General features: G+C 36.5%; 2 protein-coding genes across 5 annotated transcripts; both read left to right on the plus strand.

Annotated features, from left to right (window-relative positions):
• The first annotated feature begins 833 nt into the window (after positions 1–833).
• LOC132175799 (zinc finger BED domain-containing protein RICESLEEPER 2-like) lies at positions 834–4,528 on the plus strand. Of its 4 annotated transcripts, none has more exons than XM_059587852.1 (5): positions 834–1,262; positions 1,804–1,837; positions 2,004–3,721; positions 3,800–3,884; positions 4,194–4,528. In XM_059587852.1, exons 2-4 carry the CDS (start codon positions 1,807–1,809, stop codon positions 3,863–3,865), a joined length of 1,815 nt encoding a protein of 604 aa, XP_059443835.1. In that variant the 5' UTR covers positions 834–1,262; positions 1,804–1,806; the 3' UTR covers positions 3,866–3,884; positions 4,194–4,528. The 4 variants fall into 4 exon arrangements, with proteins under 4 accessions (XP_059443835.1, XP_059443837.1, XP_059443839.1 ...); XM_059587854.1 differs by having other exon boundaries at positions 4,205–4,528; XM_059587856.1 differs by having other exon boundaries at positions 3,803–3,884.
• Positions 4,529–6,338: 1,810 nt separating this feature from the next.
• LOC132174777 (uncharacterized) lies at positions 6,339–17,345 on the plus strand. The gene is made up of 8 exons (XM_059586453.1): positions 6,339–6,588; positions 7,397–7,449; positions 9,007–9,136; positions 12,958–13,027; positions 13,773–14,115; positions 14,394–15,431; positions 16,273–16,434; positions 16,569–17,345. Exons 2-8 carry the CDS (start codon positions 7,423–7,425, stop codon positions 17,001–17,003), a joined length of 2,205 nt encoding a protein of 734 aa, XP_059442436.1. The 5' UTR covers positions 6,339–6,588; positions 7,397–7,422; the 3' UTR covers positions 17,004–17,345.
• The last annotated feature ends 511 nt before the right edge of the window (positions 17,346–17,856 follow it).

A 17,856-nucleotide genomic window follows, 5' to 3' on the forward strand; every position in this document is an offset into this window, starting at 1 on the left:
TTTTTTTTTGTTTTTAATTTTACTAAGGGTAATTTCGTCATTAGGGGGAACATTGACAATTTTTGGTAGTTTGGGGGGACATTGTCACAATTGAAAGTTTGGGGGGGACATTGTCAATTGAGTGATAGTTTGAGGGGGTTATGTGGATTTTTCCCTATAAAAAACGGTTATCAATCACCCGCTATAGATTTTAATAACCGCTAACTATCTATTATAAAAATAACTACTAGCTGCTTAAGTGGAGTAGTTGCGAAATCAAACAATTCATATTGGTGGTGCCGTTTAAAATTTTTTGAGGGCGTCGTGGTAACTTGCATAAGTAGGAGAAAAGATTTTTTATTTTTTTTTCCGAAGTGCCTTGTGAAACTTGTGTAGGAAAACAACAAAAAAAAAAATTAAGCAAATAGCGGTTAAAGTCACTAACTATAACTGTTGTACAGGTTTAGATATGACTGGCTTTATTAGGCTTTCAATTTCTTTTTTTTTTTAAAACAAGAATTGATGAGCATTATCACATCAACTCAGTAAAATGTGAATAAGAATCATAAGATGGATGAGTGTATTATTTTACAATATATTAGCTTTATTTTTTATATTATATCAATAAATTTTAATTACTAATTAAAAAAAAACAAATTATAAAACAAAACGTTTTTCACCTCTTTTTAACAAAAAAATTCAAATATTATATTTATTTTATATCACATTAATTATTTATTTATTTTCTCTGAATTAAAGTTGATTATTTATGTAAAGAAAAGTATAAAAATGAGTTTTATCAATAAATTAGAATATTTAGTTAAAGTAGAATTAAAATATTTAAAAAGTTCTGACGTGACTGAGAGGAACCTTCACGTCCGATCACCGTTCAGAGAACTTCTCTCCTTCCCTCCCACGCTATTTCACACGTTGGGAAACTCACAACTCTCTGAACACCATTAATGCATGTCTGCTTGCTTTTACAAATTCATCGCCTCCTTCTTCTTCTTCTTCCATGACATCTCGTCACTGCTGTGAAGTTTTGATTCTTGTGCCCTCACTTCTCCCCATACACGCTTCCACCGGCCCAATATACTTCGAGCCCACCTTTCCACTCTCCTTTCTACATTATTGGTGATTTTCAAGGTAACCCAGAAGAGTGTTCATTTACTCCTCTACTCGACGCGTCACTCAAAACCACCGCCGGCCACCGGCGGAATTCGGAGAGCACTTCGGAGCTAGGAGCTACCCCATTTAGGATAAGCACCCAGATAAAAATTAAGGTACTTTCTTAACTTTCTCAATCTAAACGCTTTGGTTCGTGTTTGTAGATAATGACATTGCCAATCTACCTTTAGATCCGCCAGTGTTTAAAGAAAAGAAAAATTCAATGGTAGATTGGCAATGTGGTGAGATACTGGTGCATCTGGTATTACTCTACTCGTAATTTTTTTTCACGTCCTCTTTACTTCATGCTCTTTTCTGTGTTGAATTTGGCTTTTGGAAAATATGTTTCAGTTCATTTGGTTTGATTTATTTCCGATATAATTTTTTTTTTTTTTTTAAAAAAAAAAATCCTGTGTGATTGTCAATCATGGTAAAATGATTGGAGGGAAATCTTGGATCTTGTAGGTTTTTTTATTTTTACTTTACTTTTATTTATTTTATTTATATTTATATATTTATATATTTTGTTTAATTTCTCTGAAGAAGGTTCCATCTCAATTTGTTGGTACATTATATTTGTGGTTATGGTTTATTAGAAGTGCTTATTTGGCTATACCTCTAGGCTGATGATTAAGTTGTGTTTCTTTTGTTCTACAGCTGATGAATACCTTGGAAAGGTATTACCAAAAAGGTTAGCTCTTTTGTATCAATATGTATCTTTTCGTTCATATCTTCTTAGAGTTATCTTAAGTTATAACACCAATTTGAACATGCCTTAGTGATTGCACTGCACCCTCTTAAATTAAGAGTCTTAATATCTTACAACCTTAGATTGTTATCCTGTTTGACGTATACAGACTCTAAGAAGAAGCGGAAGGTTTTGGCGGTTGATGTTAAGGAGTCCAATGGTGTGAGCACCATCTCGAATTTTACTTATGATCCAATGAATGCAAGAGAACTTTGTTCTCATATGATCCTTTATCATGAGTATCCCTTTACGTTTGTGGAGGATGTGTTATTTAACAAGCTTATAAGTGCCATCACACCGCACTGGGAAACAATTTCTTGGGTTACTGCAAAGAGTGATTGCTTTGCCACTTATGAATTAGAGAAGAAGAAGTTAAAAACTTTGTTGAGAGGGGTTCTCAAAGTTAACATCACAACTGACATGTGGACTTCGGGTGAAGAAGTTTCGTATATGGTTGTGACATGTCATTTCATAGATTCTGATTGGCATTTACATCGGCATGTATTGAACCTTTGTAATGTGTCGCCTCCACATACCGGGGTTCTTATTGCTGATGCACTTCAGAAGTGTTTTCAAGATTGGGAGATTGAGAATAAAATTTATTCGATCACGGTAGACAATGCAAGAGAGAATGACGTTGCCATGAGGATCTTGAAAAATGATTTTAATCTGAAAAAGTCTTTGTCTATTGGGGGAAATCTGTTTCACGTGCGCTGTTGTGCGCACATAACTAATTTGTTGGTTCAAGATAGCCTTGGTGAGATTGGTGATATTATTGATTGTATTAGGGAGGGTATTCAATATTTGGTGGCATCAGAGGGGAGGTTGAAGCAATTTATTGATATTGCAAAACAATTGCAATTGACTTCAAAGAAATTGGTTTTGGACGTACCCACCCGATGGAATAGCACCTATTTGATGTTAGTAGCTGCACTTGAGTTTAAAGAGGTCTTTTCGATGTATAAAGACATGGATACGAGTTTTCATTGGGCGCTGAGGGTTGATGATTGGGTTAAAGTGGAAAATGTGTGTCAACTCTTACAGGTCTTCAACAATGTAACGAACATCATATTAAGGAGTGACTATCCAACTGCCAATTTATTCCTTTTTGAAGTGTGGAGAATGAAACAGGTCTTGGCTGAGAAGTGTAGGGATCAGAATGAGAATATCAAATCCTTGGCACAAAAAATGAATGCTAAGTTTGAGAAATATTGGGGAGAGTGTAGCTTGTTGATGGCAATTGCAGCAGTGTTGGACCCAAGTGGTAAGATGAGGATAATACGTTTTTGTTTCCCTTTGATCTATCAAGAGCCGGAAGCTACTACAAATATTGAATTTGTCCTTACAGTTTTGCACGAGTTATATAATGAGTATGTTAAGGAACATAATTCAAGTGTTATGGAACAAAATGTGCAAGGCAATGCATGCGAAAGCTCTTCAAATAGTAATTCTATTAGTATGGTTGGGGGGAATGCCCAGAGTGGTAAGGCAAGGTTTCGGTCATTCCTTAGAACAGTGCAACCGATTAAATCAGAGTTGCAACTATATTTGGAGGAGGGTCTATATATATGTGATAGGGGTTCATATGAGAAATTTAACGCGTTGGATTGGTGGAAAGCGAATACCTCTAAGTTTCGCATCTTGTCTAAATTGGCCCGAGATATATTGTCAATACCAATTACCACTGTGAGTTCAGAGTCCACATTCAGTGCTGGTGGAAAGGTTCTTGATCCGTATCGAGCTTCGTTATCAGCAGAAACAGTGCAGATGTTAATATGTGGGGCTGATTGGGTTAGAGCATTATATGAGCTTGAAAACAAGTCTATTGTAAGTGTTACTTTTGTCTTGTGGTAATTGTTATTTTCCATCGCATTTAAAAAGTACTTTTTATTTATTTAACCTTAGGAGGACCCAACTGAGGAGGACCCAACTGAGGAAGACCCAACTGAGTTTCAGATTGTCATACCGTAGCAGTTTACCTTTATATTAAGTAAGTAAAAGTGTTGTAATATAACTGCATATTTTGTTTGGGGGATTTTGTTAAACAATATAATCTTGTTGAGGATCTGAGATATTGTATGATTTATATTTAATGATTAAGGCAAAATAATTTTTGTGTTATTATTAAACCTCCCTTGACATCTTTACCAAGTAAAGAAAACTTGAGTAAATAATGCAAGAAAGTAAAAACTAAGTTAATATTTTTAGTGTATATACCTGTTCGATTTCAGAATTTGAAGTTGTTGATTATAAAGGCCTTTGAAGTTGCTGTTTACATGATATGCCCATTTGATTGTAGAGTTTGCTCAGACTGAAAGAGCCTGCTGTCTTATTACGTTGTCGGGAAGATGATCTTCATTTGGTGCAGTCTGTACTGGATTCAGCAATGTAGCAGTATTCTGAGAAAACAAATGTTCATTCACCTGAGATCATAGTCGACAAGAATGTTTATCTTCACTTTGTATTGCATAAGTATATAAAGACAGCATATATAAACTGCCTTTATTTATATTCTGAGACCTGAGATTAGTAGTCGACAAGAATGTTTATCTTCACTTTGTGTTACATAAGTATGTAGAGACAGCATATATAAACTGCCTTTATTTATTATATTTTGAGACCTGAGATTAGTAGTCACTTTCCTCATGGATTGGGATATATTTCTAGTTATTCTGCTTGGTAATTATTATATTAGAAGTATCATATTAGAAGTATCAATTATTCGTGCTCCCCTGACACTGCATCATTTACCAATGTTGATTATTTTCTTCAGTGACCATGGTTTTTTTTTTTTTTTTTAAGTAATTGGGCCCAAGGGAAGATTTGAACTAATAATTTTTGCTTTATAAAGCCTAGTCCTTAGCAAATTGAGCTTTTCTTTGAGGTTTCAGTGTCCCAAGTTATTAGATATGGTTTTAGTGATCAAACTTATTAGATATGACGTCATTAAATTGGAAGATATCTCATGCGAGAAATTCTTTGGTGCTTGTTATCATATGGAGTTAGAATAATAGTCATATGCACTGAGATCACATTTGAACCAAGTTTCTGTGATCTGCAAGTTGCTATGTGGTCAGGTTGCTGCATGATGGGTTGGATTATATTGTTTTATTGCCCTTAAATTATTTGAGACCTGAGATTGGTCTTTGATGATAAGATTTGTTGTCCATTTGCTTTGTTTGTATGTTCATTTTCCTGTTTGCTGGATAACTTTATGTAGTGTAGATGTTCTTCTGTTTGGTGCTCATATGGATTGGGGCATGAAAAAGTACTTATTCTTAGCTTGAGTGTTTCTGTTATTCTCTCGCAATCTTCTCAATCACAATTTGAGCTTAATGGTTTATATCATATGATTTGGCTAAACCGTTGAAAAAACTACAGTATATATGCCGTCATTTTCTGACAAAACCTAAGCCAAAGCCTATATTCATAGAACTGATCAGCATACCCTTCTCTGCAAATATGGCATGAGTTGTGCTCCTTTCTTTCCTTTTAAAATCCAGGAAAATTATGCCTATTTGATTTGTGATCTGGATTTGCAGCAGGAGAATGACTTTCCAAGATACTTGTGCATAAGCATGCTTCACATTTTACAGTGATGTGGCCAATTATTTCTTGTATTTGCAACTCTAAGAAATAATGGCTTAGTAGCTGCTAAAGTAGGCTTTAATCAGCCATTTTTACCCTGTTTCTAATTTCATTGCACAATTTTAGCAGCTATCTTTATGAACTCTGTTTTTGCCTCGGTGTATTTTTTTATTTTATTTTAAAAAAACCCTATCAAAATGCTCAAACTGCAAAATGATTTGGCTCTGGCTCTGAGTTATTGTTTTGTCTATTGTTTTCTCTTCTCAAAACAGATCAAACATTAACAAACAAAACAAACACAAGCTCCTTAATAAATAAAAGCAATTTAAACCTTTTTATCACTAAAAAAAAAGAAAAAAAAAACCTTTGTATCACATTAAAATACTTTTTCAATCTAAAAACAAAAAACATTGTTCAAAACACGTTAACAAATAGAGGCTTTGATTTTTAACTTGTTTACTCTAAAATGAGTAATTCTATATACCATGTACACTAACATTTCACTAGCTTGATGTGATGGTATCCATCACTCTTTATATTGTTTTTTTGTGTTTTTTTTTTGTTCAAATAAGGGCTTTTAGTATGTTGAGACTGGATATGGTGTAGTATATATATATACTCCTTTAAAATAGAATGACCTTCACTATTTATTTGAATTTCTTATTAGTCTAATGGTGGTTTCCGTTTGTGAAAATAGTTGTAAAGTTACTAACTTAAAAAAAAAAAAAACAGAAAAAAGAAAAGAGGCTAAAATAAGAAGAGCAGCCAGCATTACTCGAAAAATGATCATGTGAACCTAGCCTTCCATAAGTCTCAAACGTCACCGTTTTACAGCAAGGTTTTAGAAAATTAATGGTTTGTGCCCCACGCCCACAGTGCATCATCCTCTCTTCACAGCTCTCTTTCTTCATTCCTCTCTCTGCTCGACGCCTTCACACTCAGACACACACAAACACACACACACACACAGGCCTGGGGTCATCCAATACCACCAGAATCCGTTACCGCCGGCCACTCTAACTCCCCCCCTCCGGCGGAGAAATTCGGAGAGCTCTTCGGAGCTAGGAGCTACCCCTTCTAGGCTAAGCACCCAGATAAAAATGAAGGTACTTTCTTAACTTTCTCAATCTAAATGCTTTGGTTCGTGTTTGGTAGATAATGGGTAATGAATAATCTAATGGAATGGAAGATGGTAATGCGCATTTGAAGGGGGTGGAACGGCTGGACTTTTGGGGGGGAGGTCTAGGGTGATAGAATTTTGGATTCTGGGGTTTGAGTTCTTTAGGTGTGATTGTTGGGAACTTGTGTGCTCAACTCTTGGAGGTATGGTGGCCTTGAAGGCTGAATCACGCACACACTCTAAATCCTCAAAGTGAAATTTGATTTGCTTCCATGTTTGTCGTCTATACTCGTATTTTTCTTCCTCTCCTCTTTACTTCATGTTCTTTCCTGTGTTCAATTTGGCTTTTGGAAAATATGTTTCAGTTCACTTTGTTTGATTTATTTCCGCTATACATATATTTTAAATTTCCTGTGAGACTCTGAATCATGGTAAAATGATTGGAGGGAAATCTTGGATCTTGTAGTTTTTTATTTTGTTTAATTTCTCTGAAAAAGGTGGCTGGTTGTGATTCTTGTGAACAATATATTGAATGTGGATATGATTTTTAACTACTTGACCTTGGGATGTCTGATTAAACATTGAGCTGTGATATTTTGACACGGATGTGAACAGACGGGTCTATACGCACATACATGAATGCACTCATACACCTATATGGAATGAAATAAAATGGGTTGCTTTCCATCTCAATTTGTTGGTACATTATATTTGTGGTTATGGTTCATTAGAAGTGCTTATTTGGCTATACCTCTACGTAGATGATTATTTTATGTGTTTCTTTTGTTCTACAGCTGTGCAGAGTTTAACATGCTTATGAATGGCTTGGAGAGGGCTTACCAAAAAGGTTAGTACTTATGTATCTGAATCTTTTTTTTTTTCACAAGCATGTTTTCTTAGAGTTATCTTAAGTTATACCACCAATTCAAACATGCCTTGGTGATTGCACTGCACCCTCTTAATAACTTACAACCTTAGATTGATTTCACTTTGATATTTAAAGAAAAAAAAAAAAATGAAAACATGGAAATGTATATATTTTTTTTTTTCTAATGGTAAAATACAATATTGAGTGCATAATCTCTGGAGTATCATGCTCTTTTTCTGATCACTGGTAGAGAAATATATTGTGTTAACTTTGTAAAAGATGTGTGTGGCCTGGTTGCTTAAATTTGATTCAGTCGATGGTAGTGCATTTGGCTGTTGAAATGATGATAGATTTGACATTTGCTTATGTTAGAGAAATATATTGTGTTAACTTTGTAAAAGATGTGTGTGGCCTGGTTGCTTAAATTTGATTCAGTCGATGGTAGTGCATTTGGCTGTTGAAATGATGATAGATTTGACATTTGCTTATGTTAAAGCTAGTTGAGGTTAACCCCAAGGGATTGGCCTATGTGCTAGAGGCCTTGGTTTTGGGGTTTGCTTTAAGGTCCAAGGTTCAACACCTCATGGGTGCAAACAATTCCTTGGGGCCACACCCCCTGGTGAAAAGCCAGCGATTTAACCAGTTCAGTGTATGGAAACTTCCGAGGGTGCTGTCCACGGGACCGGGGTTTACTTTGTAGGGGTGGGTCCTAAGGGCCCTGCCTTGTAGAGGTTCCCCGACATAAAAAAAAAAAAAAGAAGCTAGTTGAGATTAGGATCAATAGTCTTTATTGTCCCGTTATGTTCTTCATGTTTTGCTTGATTTGTATTGTTAGAAAATGATTAAATAGTTTAATTCATAATTTCCTATCACTTTAAGCTTTTAAGGCATTTGGCAGTTTTTCATGATCATAATCAGTGGTCTGAGTTTGAACTCTCTAGTTTATGCCTCCCAATTAAAGTTGAAAATTCTATATATTAGGCTCCACTCATGCGAGGGGTGTTTGGACTCGCTAGTGAAAGGGGTGTTAGAATAATGGTTAAATGATTGAGTGTCCTATTTTTCATCTGATACTAGTGCTATATATATAGATAGATGGATCTATGAATGGACTAACGAAGCCTTCTGAATTCACAGTGACCAATTTTTCATTGTGTTCTAGCCCATTAACGTTTATCCACTCTACTTATTTAGTGTGTGTCTGTATATATTATAGTGACCTGTTTTCCACTTGTTCCGGCCCATTATTTTTTTTCCTGCTTTATTTGCTTAATGAGAGGGTCCCATTTCCAAGTGGTTGGCTTGTTGTGACCCATTATGGTCCATTTGCACATTCCAGTTTTTCCCGGCGTATCAATTCAGATGATTCTATTTTTCAATCTTTTTTGTTGACAATTAATTCCTATATACTTTGACTTTTCCTTTTGGGATCTTAGGTATTGACTCACCCTCCATGGACGAACCTTGTGGAGGAACCCTTAGGTTTTTCGGGCAGTTTCCTCTTTAGTTTCACCATTATAACTTGTTTCTATGCAGGTTATACACACCAGTTTTGCAAGAGCTTTGAATTCTGTACCACCAAGGCCTGCAGTTTGGTCAAAATTTTCAGCTTCCCTTGAGGATGCAGTAAAAACATCAGTCCCTGCTCCATTGAGATGCATATACGGTACTCTTATTTTTTTTAACATTTTTTCCTAGCTTGTGTTGCTATCGTTGTTCAATCCAACTTGAGAACTTCTTGGGTTGCTTTTGTGGTTTAGTTATGGTAATTACTTTTTGTTAGTACCACATGTTATGGTTGATGAGCCATTCGTTTGATTTAACTAGCAACTTCCAGATATTGACATTATAATATGGGACTTGACCTACTTGGATACACCTCTTCTCCCATCCCTGGACATACCTTTGTTAATTCTTTTGTTTGATAAGTAAAGCAAATTTATTAAAAGACAAGGAATGCAAACCAAGTACACAGGAAATATACAAGAAGAGAATACCCTGTAAGGTCAAAAACAAGGGAAAAGAGCTCAAGAATCTACGAAGTTAGAGACATCTAGAAGGGTGTTAGCAAAGATCCACTCAAAGAGGGATTTAAGAAAACAAAGCTATAGATCCGAGCTCGTCTTCTCACAGTCATCGAAACTTCAAGCATTCATTTCTCTCAAAATACATCACGTTAAATAAGAAGGGATTACATTCCAAACAACATTAAAATCATTTCGTCTAAACCTTCTTTTCCAACATGCCAGAAGCTCCACATCCGTCTAGGCATAACACACTCTACTTCCAACATTCTAAAAACTAAATTTCACAAGTCTCTTGCAATATCACCATGAAGGAGGTGATTGGGGGTTTCCTCGCTCTTTTTGCATGTACAACACCAATCTATCACTATAATGTGACGCTTGTAGAGATTACCTATAGTGAGAATTTTTCCTAAAGATGCTGTCCACGTGAAGAAAACTATCCTCAAAGGAGCCTTAGGCCTCTAAATGCTCTTCCAAGGGCTAGAGTGGTTGACATTGGGAAGGAGAACTTTGTAAAATATTTTGACCTCAAAATATCTTCTCTTTGAAGGAACCCAACAACATTTATCTTCATCTCCCCGAATCCTCCTAACAGATTAGAGCATTGAAAAAAAAAGTTATAGTATCTACCTCCCAATCATGCACTAATATGATAAAATTCATGTCCCAGTGCACCTTGTCGTTGTGAGCAAACATATATGGTTAGTGCTAACTATTAAACAACTTATTAGAAAGACAAGACAACCAATCAGAAATGTCACAAAATCCCTTGCCCATGGAGAATGCCCTCAACGACAAGGAACATGTACTAGGGTGTATGTGTGCCTCGTTCAGCCACTAGAGACTCGTGCAATGAAAAATAACTTCAGAAAGGATTCCTTCAATGGACAATTCCCACACCAAACTTCATGCTAAAACTTGACCCGAGAGCCATTACCCATCTTGATAGTAACAAAACTAGAGAAGGCATCCCAACTTCTCCTAATATGTTTCCACATACTCGCTTCATAAGGCCCGACAACAACTTCAACGCACCTACTGTTTGCCAAAGTACTGTATTTCTTTATCCACAACCTGTTGCCAAAAGGCATCTCTTTCCACAACTGACGTAGCGGAAGACTAAGGTAACTAATCAAAGAGTAGCGTCTTTGATTCTGCAAGGAGACGCGTCTTCGTCTTCTACCCAAAAAGATAAAAACAAGCCCGCAGGCTAAAAGAAAGATAAAATTCCGCAGAGTATTTGAAAGAGAATTCTCTGATTTGATAATAATTCAATGAGTTTTTTGTTTTACAAAATAAGCAAGCCTATTTATAGAAGAAGAATACTTGTAGAGAAAGTAAACCTACTTCTAGTAGAGATTCTAGAGAAAGTAAATCTAATCTTAGTAGAGAAAGTAAATCTAATCCTAGTAGGAAAGTAAACATAATCATAGTAACAATAGTAAATCTAATCCTATAAGGAAAGGAAATAAAGTCCTAATAAAATAAAATAAAATCATAATATAAAATTGACAATCAGCGGGAATCGTGACAATCTTTCCTTTTGTACTTCCATTGTTTGAGAACAGATAAAATTTTGATCAAGCGGCGCTGCTCCAATATTATTTTTGATATTTTCTTTATTTTCGTTTTTACCGAAAATAAAGGTAAATATCGTCCTACATTAGACACCCTCACTTGAAAAAAACTCGTCCTCGAGTTTTCTTCGGGACATAGCATGAATGGCTCCTCTGAAGAAAGGTACTTGGAGAAATCTACATAGATAACATCAAGACACGATCTTTTCTTTTCGTCTTCTTCCACAAAAATTTCTCCAACGATTTCTTCTTTGATGTCATCTTCAACTTTACAGTTTTCTTCAAAGGAATCATCAATTTTCGTGGTTATCGTGATGAGTTGTGCCTGTGACGAAGGATGTGGTGGTTGTTCTTCCACTGGTGTAGTTGTTGGAACAAATATTTGTTGCTCCACAAATTGTTTCTCTAACGGCAACTCCAAATTAACTGCATCAACATCCTTTTCACCATAATTAATATTCTCTTCATAGACGGAGCGCCTATTTGGAGATTTATGAATATGGTTACGGACATGTCGAATGTGGCTTACATCATCATCAAGGAATTTGTCAACATAAGGATACTGAACGGGTTTCCTTCGGATCCCATAGTCATCCTGGGTATCCCTGTGCTTCCAAAGGGCACGCATTTGCATGCGTTCAAATATCTCCCACAACTGACGCATCTCCTGTTGCACTGTTTGTTGAAACTCCGGAAATTCGACTCTTGAAACAACATCTCTTTCATGAACGTCGTCGTTATAGAAGTTGTTGTTGTAGTATAAGTTGGCCATTGAATCCGAATAATGCCGGCTCGGATACCCCATGAATTTGGCTCTCGAAAGAGTCCCTCCCCTACAAGCTACGTTGTTGGAGAAGTTTGTCACCGTTGCGCTAATTGGTCATGATCAGGATAAAGCTTGCTCTGATACAAACTGACGTAGTGGAAGACTAAGGTAACTAATCAAAGAGCAGCGTCTTTTATTCTGCAAGTAGAAGCGTCTTCGTCTTCTACCCAAAAAGATAAAAACAAGCCCGCAGGCTAAAAGAAAGATAAAATTCCGCAGGATATTTGAGAGAGAATTCTCTGATTTGATAATAATTCAATGAGTTTTTTGTTTTACAAAATAAGCAAGCCTATTTATAGAAGAGAAATACTTATAGAGAAAGTAAACCTACTTCTAGTAGAGAAAGTAAATCTAATCCTAGTAGAAAAAGTAAATCTAATCCTAGTAGGAAAGTAAACATAATCATAGTAACAATAGTAAATCTAACCCTGTAAGGAAAGGAAATAAAGTCATAATAAAATAAAATAAAATCCTAATATAAAATTGACAATCAGCGGGAATCGTGACAATCTTTCCTTTTGTACTTCCATTGTTTGAGAACGGATAAAATTCTGATCAAGTAGCGCTGTTCCAATATTATTTTTGATATTTTCTTTATTTTCGTTTTTACCGAAAATAAAGGTAAATATCGTCCTACATCAACAACATACCTCCATAACCACTCTCCCAGTAGAGCCTAATTGAATGTAAGCAAACTCCTAATTCCCAAACCTTCTCCCAATTAACAAAATGGAACTTAAGACTCTTTATCTAAGCCACCCCACAAGAAATCCCTCTGCAATTTTTCTATCCAATTAGCACCAAAAAAAGAAAAAAAAAGAAGAAGTAGAAGTAAAAAGGAAAAAAAGACGGGGGTTGGACTATTCCTCTATTTATCAGTGGGCTAATACCATTTCAAGCAAAAGCCCTTCTTAGACATGAAATTTCCATGATTGTATTTTTCCTACATAATGTGGAGCATTTATTTGCACATGTATACTTTGAATTTATTATGTTGAGAAAATTTCAAGGTTAATGGTGTTTTGTTATAAAGTGTTGCCCAAAATTTCTGCCACAGAGTTCTCTTCCAGCTTTGTATTATGGCGATTGGCTCCTCCTGAAATTCCAGCAGTATTGTCCTGTACAAGGTAATGAAGTTTATTTTCTTTTCTTTTTGGACCTTTTAATTGTTTATCTGGTGCAATGGAAACTTTTGGCTACTACCTTTGTGTTGCTCTTTACTAGTTTTCCAAGGTAAGAGATAGAAGTAGTTCATCATCATCATCATTATCATTATCATTGTTATTGTCATTTTCATCATCATTATCACTATCAGCATCATTATCATTATCACTATCACCATCATTATCTTTATCATTATCATTATCATTGTCATCATCACTATCATTCTCATTCTCATCATCATTATCACCATCAGCGTAATAGTGATGATCATTCTCATTTTCATCATCATTATTATTGTAATGATTACCATTATCGATATCGCTATCAATTTTACTTTCATTATCATCATCATCATTTTGATTATTATTATTATTTCTTTTATCTTGCTATTCTTTTATGGGCCATTGTTGGGTGCGATGCTAAAACTATGTTGGGGAGTTTGGGGGACGGGTGTGGTTTGTGAGAAAATTTTGGTAAGTATATTCTAAAATAGGGTCCCATTACCTACATGCACGACTGAAATTGAAAGGATGATGGTGGGCTTCCAAAAAGTGAAGCATAAGGGTGGCTACATATGACAAATGATAAACTGCTGTCCAATATTATGATATCTCCAGAAGAACATGTCTGGAATGAAGAAATTTCTGTCTAATTTAGTTTCTCCTGGATTCCTAAAGATTCTAATTTTTGTTCATACATTATGCATAGGTGTTTTCATGCCACTCCAGAGCTATGGGCTAGAAGAACAAATAATGATCTAGTTCATGACAACAATTCCAAGAACAAGACTTCCAAGAGAGGGAAGTTTGTGAAAAGAGCCAGGACTGAGCCACCTGTTGAAGCTCCTTATGTGCCTCCTAAACTAAAAAGAACCAATAAATCCTTTCCAGATAAAACAATTGACATATTTGAAGGCATGACAATTGTTGAGCTTGCCAAGCGTACCGGTGAGTCTATATCCACCGTGCAGGATATTCTTGTAAACGTTGGGGAAAAAGTTGAATCTGAGTTTGACCCCCTCAGTGTCGATATTGCGGAGCTGGTAGCAATGGTATTTCCCCTTCTTAGTCATATATATTACATAATGATCCCTCAAGTAACGTCTCGATTACTTATAAAAAAAAGAAAACACAAATGATCTCTCATGTAACAACCTATAGCACCATATAGAGAATACTAGGAATAAATTTCCTGTACCGACTGAAAGATATTTAGTTCTCATCTCTCCTTAGCCATTTCTTTGTTCATCTATATTATCACTCAGTATCAAATGAATTTTAGTTGCTTTGGACACTTTTGGACTTAATTGTTATGTTATTACTTTCTCAGGAAGTTGGAATCAATGTTAGGAGGCTACACTCCAATGAAGGTGTGGAAATTTTACCCAGGCCTGCGGTTGTAACAGTTATGGGTCATGTTGATCATGGTAAAACTTCTCTTCTGGATGCTTTACGTCAAACCTCAGTGGCAGCAAAGGAAGCTGGAGGGATAACACAGCATCTTGGTGCTTTTGTTGTAAGTATGTCGTCAGGAGCAGCAATCACATTTCTAGACACCCCTGGTCATGCTGCATTCAGTGCAATGCGAGCAAGAGGGGCAGCAGTCACAGATATAGTAGTGCTAGTTGTAGCTGCTGATGATGGAGTGATGCCTCAAACACTTGAAGCCATGTCTCATGCAAAAGCAGCTAACGTGCCAATTGTTGTTGCAATTAATAAATGTGATAAACCAGCTGCTGAACCAGAAAGGGTAAAACTTCAGCTTGCTTCAGAGGGCTTGCTACTGGAAGAGATGGGTGGGGATGTTCAGGTGGTTCAAGTTTCAGCGATAAAGAAGACTGGATTGGATAGCTTGGAGGAGGCTTTGCTTCTCCAGGCTGAAATGATGGATCTGAAAGCACGTATTGATGGGCCTGCTCAAGCTTATGTGGTGGAGGCTAGACTTGACAGAGGACGGGGTCCATTGGCTACTGCAATAGTGAAGGCAGGGACTTTGGTTTGTGGTCAGCATGTGGTTGTGGGCTCACAGTGGGGCAGAATAAGGGGTATTAGGGATACAGTGGGGAAGTTGACAGAGAAGGCAACACCTGCAATGCCAGTCGAAATTGAAGGGCTGAAGGGGCTCCCAATGGCTGGTGATGATATTGTTGTTGTGGACTCTGAGGAGCGTGCTAGAATGCTTAGTGAGGGGAGGAAAAGGAGATTTGATAAGGATAGGCTTAGAAAGATCAGTGAGGGGGCAACAGAAACTCTGGAATCATCAGATGAGGTGTTTAAGAGGGTTGAAATGCCAATAATAGTAAAAGCAGATGTTCAGGGCACTGTCCAAGCTGTCACCGATGCATTGAAGACTCTAAATAGCCCTCAGGTATGGCAAGATCAGTACTGCCTTGTATCCTGAATTTTGTGATCTCTTTATAGTTGTCAAGAATGTTCAAATAATTACTTTTTGCTTTAGCCCTTTTTTTTTTTTTTTTTTTGATAAGGTGAATATTATATCCAAAAGAAACTGTACGAAGGCACAGAGCATACCCCAGAAAAAAGGCAAAAACATAATTAGGTTGGGCGAAGAGGAGGCTCCCACCAAGTTTAAAAACTAGACTAATCAAAATACAGAAAGATCATCTCCGAGATACCCCATGAACATTGAAGCATCTATTTTCCTGAGATGGGTTTGAGTCATGGAGGTCGTTGCTTTTAGTTCTTTCACTAAACAAAAATCCTGAACTACATTACTAACATGCATAGCGCGGTTGTTGTGGATCCAAGGATTTCATTCTTTCCATATGGCATAGACTGTTGCAGCAAACATGATTTTGCCATTCAAACTAAGTGGTGATGGTTGTTTGGTCTTCCTCACTGTATGATAACCAGTGATCGATCTCTGTTTTATCATATGTTAAATGCGGTCCTTTCAAAAATATACTCAAGTTTGAAATGCTCTTTGGGCTAAGTACACCAGAACAAAGAGTTCAGCTTATAAGTTTTTTCTTCCTACTGCTATTATATTGTTGTTTCTCTTTTACTACATATGATTTGAACCTATAATCTACTCAATCGGCCACCCTCTTCACTGAGTCTAGGCCAAGGGGCAGGTGCTGCTTTTAGTAAAACATTGGGGTTGTTACCTGAAAGTATTGTCTGGTATTTCACTGCTTCCTGAACTTGCCACTTATTGTAATTCATGCATTCTTCAATTTATTTGTCAGGTTTTTGTGAATGTCGTCCATGTTGGTGTTGGGCCCATTTCTCAATCTGATGTGGAACTAGATGTGGAACTAGCAAAAGCCTGTGGTGCTTGTATAGTTGGGTTCAACGTAAAAAGCCCACCTAATTCTCTGAGTCTGGCGGCGACTCAAGCCAGTATAAAGGTACTGACCTGTTCTCTCAATCTCAATCCTCTGATGAGAATGTTAAATTCGTTTTAATCCGTCAAGTTTAAGATTATGCTTTAATCTAAAAATACTATCCTTATTATTGTTGTTGTTTCTCTTGTTGGCTGTAGATAGTGTTGCACCGTGTGATCTATCACCTTTTGGAAGAAATGGGCAGTTTGATAGTAGACAAGGCCCCTGGGAGTTATGAGACACAGGTTTCCGGGGAGGCCGAGGTGCTGAACATATTTGAGCTCAAAGGAAGGAGCAAGTCGAAGGGAGATGATGTGAAAATTGCGGGCTGCCGGGTCATTGACGGCTGTGTCTCTAAATCATCAACCTTTAGGCTGTTGAGGAGTGGGGAAATTGTGTTTGAAGGATCCTGCTCCTCTCTCAAGCGGGAGAAGCAGGATGTGGAGAGCGTGAAAAAAGGAAGCGAGTGTGGAGTGGTGATTAGTGATTGGGATGATCTGCGGATTGGAGATGTCATCCAGTGCTTGCAGCAAGTTGTAAGGAAGCCAAAGTTCATTTCCTCAGAGAGTGGTGCTGTTCGAATCGAGTGCTGATATATCTCTTTTGCTAATAACATGTTCATTGACATATGATTTAGATTCTCCTTTTTGATTTGATTAAGGACAAGCAAATTCGTGTAATGTCGGGTCGTCAACGCGTGGACTTTCAGCAATTTTGCAGCTGTTGGTCCTGCCCAATTACTCAAATACTTCTGAGTGGCTACAGATTATGCGTAGGACAATTTTGGAAGGTCATAGTAAATTGTTTGGGAGTTGATATAAATTTTGTTGTACAATAATGAAACTTGTGATTATTGGATCGTAACATGAAGAGTAGAGGAATTTATTTATTGATACTTTACAATTTTGATTGCCTATGAGAAGGTTCTACTATTCTATAGATCAAACAGTATATGTTTGAAAGAGTTTTCTTTATCACCAATCTCTGGATGGATTGCTCCCATCTTTATCTCCAATCTTGTATTCTTCCCTGGTTGGAGGTCCATAATACGTGTCCCACTTGCCGTCTCAAAGTGGAGCAAGAATGATGTTCATGCTTTTTTACTTCATTGATAGTTTTTGATTTTACTTCAGTTTTGACTTGATTTTACTTCATTTGGTCGAGGGGTGGTCTGGTTTTCTGCGTTTTGTTTTATTTTTTAATTTTAATTTTTTTATTTGGGATAACTTTACTAAAGACCCTTGAACTTCCACCTGATTTGACAAACTCTCCAATCTTTAAAATTTCTTAATTTAGACCCTCAAACTTTTAATTGCTCTCAATTTGGATTATTCCGTTAGATTTAGCCGTTAAAAGTCCTTAAAAAGACTAAAATATTTCTCGTTTTTTTTTTTCAAAAAAAAAAAAAAAAAGCAAAAAGCAAAATAGAAAAAAGAAAAAAGACCA

This window comes from Corylus avellana, chromosome ca3 (genome assembly GCF_901000735.1).
Source record: "Corylus avellana chromosome ca3, CavTom2PMs-1.0".
In the NCBI taxonomy this organism is placed as follows: Eukaryota; Viridiplantae; Streptophyta; class Magnoliopsida; order Fagales; family Betulaceae; genus Corylus; species Corylus avellana.